The sequence below is a fragment of the Salvia splendens genome, chromosome 11, assembly GCF_004379255.2.
Source record: "Salvia splendens isolate huo1 chromosome 11, SspV2, whole genome shotgun sequence".
NCBI classification, from domain to species: domain Eukaryota; kingdom Viridiplantae; phylum Streptophyta; class Magnoliopsida; order Lamiales; family Lamiaceae; genus Salvia; species Salvia splendens.
The window spans coordinates 22,116,164-22,123,667 of NC_056042.1; the positions used below are offsets into that span (position 1 = coordinate 22,116,164).

Below are 7,504 nucleotides of genomic sequence, written 5' to 3' on the forward strand. Positions count from 1 at the left end.
GAGAGAGCCGACGTTTAATTTTGGGAATGGGGTACTTTTTCTTTTGTTTATTTACTCGTGCTTTTTAGAGAGTATATTGAATTGGTATGTGATTTTAGAAAAGGGAGTACTTGATTTTGTGTTTGATTTGAAGGGGAATGGAGTTTAGTACGTGTAATAGTAGTAGTATGGATTTGTTTCTTTTTATTTTATTTATTTTAGCTATTGTTGTTAAGGGCATGGTAGGTGCAATGTATGTGTGATTTGAAAATGGAGCTTTTCTCTTCCTTTTGAGTTGGATTGTCCTATTCTTTTATTATCTGGGCTACTTTAAAAATTATTACCTGAGGCTGCAGTGGAGTTATTTAAATCTTCAGGAACCGAGTATCTCTTCGTTGAATTGTTGGGGATGTGAGTGGCCGACCGGCATCTCCGCGACACCTTGGACGGCCAAATTAATCGAAATACCCAAGTTTTTAATTGGAAAATCTTGTAATCCTATCAATAATAATAATTGAAGCCTAGGGATGCATGCATCTTAATTGTTGTATGATTTCTTGTGTTGATTTATGTGTTATGTAAATTCTAAAGGTGATACCTCGCAAGAGAATCGTGATCGCAAGGGAAAGAAAGTAATTTCGGATTAAGCACTCGAGGTGGGCTTTCATTTAAATAAGGACGATGTCCTAAATATTTTATTGATGGGAATGAGATTGTGTTTATCATGCCTTATTTGATTTTTAGCGTGCCTATCTGATATGGCTTTATGCCATTATTATCTAAATCGAATTCGGGTCCTCGTAGGGCCGCAAACCCTACTTGGACTAGTGTACACCTATGGTAGACCGTGTGCTAGCGTACGGGCTGGCCGATTTAGTGACTTAGTTTGTGGCCACATTCCAAGTCATGTATGAGCAGATATGGAAAACGTCTATGGGAAAATGACTGATCAGTCGACTTTTACAATGAGAAATGATTTTGAGTGCCTCGGGCCTTACTAAAGCTAAACCCCGATGGTTACTTATGTATGGCATGATAAATAATACGTTTATTGAAAATATTTTCGGCAAGAGCCCACTGAGTATCTTTATAGTACTCAGCCCTGCATGTGTTTTCCCTATGTGCAGGTTGAGCGGCTACGAGCAATTGGTGGTGTTGAGCAATTTAAAATTGAACCATGGTTTGGTTAGTTGTGAACTATGTGTCGTTGTGTCTCCACACATGACGTCACTCTTTCTCTTGAACGCTTCCGATGAGACATTGTTTTTTTACTCATCAATCTTTTAGCTTTGAACCTAATTATTTGGATAATGTCAACCTCTTGGCCCCTTTTCATTAAATATTAATTATTGGTCAAACTCTATATTGAAACCCTAGTTTCCTTCGTCTGGTTATTAAGTTCTTTTAATCACGATCGCCCGTATTTATTAACCCTAAAGGGCGGTCGTGACACACCACCTTCCTTCCTTCCCCATCCACCTCTCCGGCCTAAACTCCGCGCAGTCCTCTCCCCATATCCCCGCCTCCCTCCCCATCGCCTGGTGCCCGCTCGGAAGCACATCATCCCGCGCCGGATCCCTCATAATCACCGGTGCAGGAGGGTACACAGCCTCAAGCTCTCGCTTAGGGCGCAATGGAGATACACCATTTTACCCAAATCCTCCGCATTCGGAAAAATGTCAGTCGACGGGTAAAAGCAATCGATTTCCTCCAAAATCGCCTTCTTCGATTTAGGGTTTGAAGAATTAATTAAGTAGAAGAACCAGGTGAGGATCGCGGCCGAGGTGTCTCGAGCCGCGAAGAAGAGGGTCATGATGTTGGCAGCTAAGAACTCCTTTTTGGGGGTTTCGTTGTCGCCGCCAGTTCGGTAAAAATTTAGCACGTCGAAATGATCGTCTCCGATTTGGCGGTGCTCGGTGGAGAGGAAATTATCGACGATTTGGTTGATATCGGTGCAGGCTCGCGCCATGTTCTTCTCGGTCCCGATGTTGAGGAAGCTCTGCAGCTTCCATGCGTTTCGCCAGAAGACGGCGTCGGCCATGTTGTCCATGGCCGCCTGCATGAGGGGGCAGTGTGGGAACCCTACCCTGACCGAGGCCGTGTTGGATCCGGTGGCCATCAAGTACGTCGCGTCGATCATGTACCTGGTGAAGACCTCTTGCAGGTCAAGGACCTGTTGACGAATGAAACGAAAATAAATTTAACAATATCGCACGTCGATGTAGGCGGGGGCGGAAGCAGAAAAAAATATTGGTAGGGGGATTTATCAAACATATTTTCTTATAATTGAAGAGAAGTATATGCATATATAAATAATAAATTATTTAAAAACTATACTAATAATAGTACTCCCTCCGTCTATAAAAAATAGTTTCATACGTGGACAGTACGAGTTTTAATGAGAAATCGGTAAAATAAAAGAGAAGGAGAAAAGTAGGTAAAATTAGAGATATGAGGTGAAAAGTTGGTAATGTATGAGAGAGAAACTCTATATTTTTAGAAATGGGACTGTTTTTTTTTTGGACTCCTAAAATTGCAAAATGTGACTATTTTTCATGGACGGATGAAGTATTTAGTAGATTTTAAATTTAGTACAGTAAATTAATCTAAATTAAAACTAGGTTTAGGTAAGATATTTTTATGACATTTAATTTCTTAATTTACATTCCTGTCAGCCCTTACTAATTTTCTAATTTCTTTAAATTAATTGTCATTTAGTAAGGTCTAAAGATGATGTTGTACGAGCTCAATCAAAATAAAAATAGAAAAAAGAAATAAATAAAATTATGTGCTAGGGGGTTAAATAAGCCCCTCCATCCTATATGCTTGTGTCCGCCTCTGGGTGTAAAGAGAGAATAACTGAACCCACTATATAATTAAGTCCCATGAAAGAAAAAAAAATTCATATATTATCTCTCTTATCATCAATTGTTTTAGGATGAAACCTGTGGATTTCTATCTATACCTGATTATGCTCGGACGCATGGCGGAGGACTGGGACGAGGGCCTTGCTCGAGGGTGTGTTGGATGATCTTGGGCATGGAGGTTTGGAAATGAGACTCTTTGAAGAATCCATGCGTTAGTTTCTTGTCTTGCTTCCACTCCTTGATGTCCTTGACGAAGACGGCCTCCCCAAGGAAGTCGAACGCCTTTCTAAACTCGGATCCTCTATGGTAATTGGAGAAGTTGGAGTTGAGAATATGGTGCACGTTGCATGGATCACAAGTGACCAAGGTGTCGACGTTCGTGTACCACGAGGTTTTGCATAGGATGGTTCCTTTGTTTTCGGCCAAGACTTGCGTTAGTTTGTCGTAGAGTCTGGCTCTTGAGGTACGCCGTCGGGAGCAGCCTCATCAGCGGCCACTTCCACGGCACAAATAGGAGGAGGAGAGGGCAAATGAGAATTATTATGATTTGGGTGTAGAACATGATCATTTTTCTTAGTTACTATATATGGTATTTTTTCAGATATGAAATATTGTTTACAATTATCTTTATTTATAAGCATAGATAGTGAACTAGCAACATTAATTGTTGCCTTACCTGTCTACGTGTGAATTCATTCTTTCAACCAAGTAACTTATTTTGATTTTTTTGGCTGCTTGGTCAAGTTAACGTGTATAAATTAAATTCGGACCTAGCTGCTAATTGCATATAATCAGAATTCAGAATAGTATTTCAAGTCAAAAGCTTTGGTATGTCGATGAGTTGATGCACTTAATCGTTATGAATCGATGCACATTATATATTTAAATAATGATTAGATAGTTTAGTGGGTTAATTGCAGCATAAATTTCAACTTTACACACGTCTAAATTTTGCATGGCTTTAGAATTCAGATTTATGTATCTCTGTCACATCTAAACTCAAAGTATTGACGGCTTTTGGAGCTCATTCTTGTATAATCTCGTCATCAAATAATAATAATAAAAGTAACTTTAAATTATACACAATTATTAAATATTATGATGATAAGCACAACAAATTATTTGTAATAAATATAGAATACAAGTACTAAAGCATAAAAATTGAAATTAAAATACTAGTATGCACTCTTAATTGATAGTGGTTAATATAAAATTGACAAGGTAAAGGAAGAAGATAAGGAGATAAAGAGGAAAATTGATTGACAAACTATGAACGTAGAATATGATCTCATTAGAATGAGAAACTTTACAAAATGAAAAAAGATTAATTTTAGTGGATACAATAATGAAAAACAAAATTATTGATGATGAATGAATAAACTATATACATATTAAAAAAATGGAACTGTTGAGTTTCAAGATCCATCCTTTTCGCTTATTCTAATAGTACTTCCTCCGTTCGTGAAATGTTGTCTACTTTTATCATTTTGGTCTGTCAGCGAAATATTATCCATTTTGCTTTTTTCCCATTTTTAATAAATGGACTTCACTTTCCATTAACTCAATCTACTCACATTCTATTATAAAACTAATATATTAATATGTGACACACATTTCACTAAATTTTTACATTCAATTTTCTTCAAATTTCTTAAAACCCGTGCTGAGTGAAACATTAACAATATTTTGTAGACGGAGGAAGTAATAATTAACGAAAAGCGAAAATAAAAGTAAGCAAGTCAATAGTGATGCACCAATCTAATGTATTTATTGAACGTAGCTTACTTACATCATTGAATGATTTTTGTTCTGATCCCAATCCTAAATGTGAAATAAAGTGAATGGAGTCCGATAACATTGAATTATGATATCCATTCATTTATATTTTAGGGTTCTACTTAGTGAAACTTGCAAATTGTCAATTAGGGTTCTACGAATCTATAATTCAAGTTTTATTGCTGGAATTACATAACTTAATTATTAATGTAAAAAGTCAGCTGAAACTATCAATTTGCTTTCTTTCTAAATCCGTGTATATAACAAGTTGAAACATGTGTCAAATAAAATGTTCTGTTAAATGAGCAATACTTCTGTCATTAATTAAAAGTTCGACGTGGAAAACTATTCCAAGTACAACATCTTGACCAAAGAAATCCAACGAAAAAAATCAACAAATGATTCATTTACTTTTTGTGTAAGCAAAAAGGCAATATTTGAATTTTGAGGTTAATTAGTAAAGGATAAAAAACAATATAGGATCACAAAAAACCCCGACCTACATGCACAAGCAACTGAGACTCGCAGCCCGCTGAGGGCCGTGGACGAAGGGCAGGCTAAGGAGTGCATCGTTGCCAACAAATCGAAGGGTATAAAGAGCGACCGCACGGTCAGAGGCACCGTGAACTCTTTTTACTTTATTTTTTTTATTTTAAATGCTTTTATTTAATTGTGAATTTCAAACTTGGTCCTAGAAAATGCACTTTGCACCTTTTATGTTTCTGAACTTAAAATAATTTTACTATCATTATACGTCTGGAAAATGGAAAATATCATTTTTCCTATTTTACCCTTAAGCTTTAAAAAGGTACAAATGTCAAATTCATTTACCTTTTTTATTTTAATTGTGAATATCGTTTATAACAGTATTCATATTTATTTTTTCATGCATAATTTGGAAATTCAAATTTTGCATGCATGACTTGGATATAAAATACTCTATATATGTTATGTGTAGATTTATTATACATAAAAATATTGATATCTATATAAAACAAAATAGGGAAAATATATTTTGTTTATTATATAATGAGTGAAGTCTATTTTTGGTATTAAACATATAACCATGTTACAATTTGGGTCCAAAACATAAACTTTTTCTTCGAAACTCGAACAAAAGAAAAGGGTCCAGAAATGATCCTTTTTTTACGGCTCCATCAAAATTTACTAATCCGTGATTAATTAGCATCATAAATAAATTTTGGCTAAATATTTCAAAACAAAATTAGAGAGAATGAACTGTGTCACTTCTTCCATGGCGATGATGCTAGAGAAATCCTCCATTAAGAAGCTCGGGCAGTGAAATCACTTTAATTTTGAAGGCAAGTCATTTCCATTCTACAACCCTATTGATTGTTCAATATGATTGCAATTGCGCGTTTGAATGTCTTATTTTTTTATTGAAATCTGCGATGTTTTGGTCAATAAAAACCAATTTTCTCCTGAATTGGCTTGGCTAGCTTCATCGCACTTAACTAAATTTAGAGCCCCCAAAAAGATGATTCAGTTATATGATTCCTCAAAGAGAATAGCTTTACGACTACTGTTAGAAAGGAAAATATGTAAGTAAGGAAAATAGGTAGGCAAGGAAAAAAAATTAATTAGGGAATGAGTATTATGGCAAATCTTGCCAATTTTATGTAACCATTGGCCTATTTAAGGGAGGCGTACATATTGTAATTCTCTGAACAAGTTGAATGAATAATACTCATATCTTTCAACATGGTATCAGAGCAAAGGCTCATAACAAAATCATCATAGCCTAATACCTTTCCCGACCAAGAAGGCGGTTATTTTCAACCTGCAACATGTCAGACGATAAAGAGAAACCAAATATGAAGGAGACACGATTAAAGATGAGTAAGAAAGTTACTCTAGCCGTTAAACTCAACGGGATGAATTATCCCCTATGGAAACGGCTGATGAGAGTAGCCATCGTGGGAAGACGAGCAAACAGGTACATCACCGGTACACCGCAGCCGCCGGAACATGGAATGAAGGGGTACACAGAATGGGAGGAAGCCGATATGACAGTGTTCTCATGGATAATTGACAACGTCGAAACAGAAATTGTTGTCGACTTTGCACATCACCAAACCGCGCAAGCTCTGTGGGAGAGCCTACAAACTACATTCGAAAGTACTACAGATCCATATTTGTTGTACGATCTAGAGGAAAAGGCAGGCCGAATCGTGCAAGGGGAACATGGGCTAGAAACATATTGGCGACATCTCCACGGAATCTGGGTCGAAATTGACCGATGCCAAAATCAACCTGTGGATTGCTGCGACAAGGGGATTAGCCAACTTCGAACGTATGTAGCAACAAGACGGCTGTTCAAATTCCTAACAGGCTTGAATGCAAGATATGACGGGATCCGAAGGGATATTCTCAAGGAAACCCGTTGCCCTCAGCCGAGACCGCATACGGTCTGGTAAAACGAGAAGCTACGCGGTTGAAAATCATGCCGGCAGCAGACATCGATCTCCAGACCGGCGCAATCAACGATGGATCATCATCGGGCCAAGTCGGACACGGGTTCGCCGTCAGAAACCAGCCACCACCGCGACCAAAACAGCCACCACCACGAACCGCCGCGCAACAGCCCAATCACCAAGACGGTTTCAAACCCGACAAATCAAAATTTTGGTGCTCTCATTGCGGAAAACAAAGACATACTCGAGATACATGTTTCCTCCTCGTTGGATTTCCGGAATGGTGGGATGAAAATCAAAAGGCTAAAGCTCGATTAGCCATCGGAGTCGAAGATGGAGGCGGATTATTTCTGCAAGGAGCAGGGAATAGGGAGATGACTAACACTCGTGGGAGAGCAGGAGATACCGGTCCTCAACCGGGTGGAGGCGGCAGGCCCGACGAGGCAG

General features: G+C 37.8%; 1 protein-coding gene across 1 annotated transcript; it reads right to left on the reverse strand.

Annotated features, from left to right (window-relative positions):
* Positions 1–1,564: 1,564 nt before the first annotated feature.
* Positions 1,565–3,055, reverse strand: LOC121754593 (alkane hydroxylase MAH1-like). The gene is made up of 2 exons (XM_042149928.1): positions 2,945–3,055; positions 1,565–2,152 (listed from the first exon to the last, which is right to left on the reverse strand). Exons 1-2 carry the CDS (start codon positions 3,053–3,055, stop codon positions 1,565–1,567), a joined length of 699 nt encoding a protein of 232 aa, XP_042005862.1.
* Positions 3,056–7,504: the final 4,449 nt, after the last annotated feature.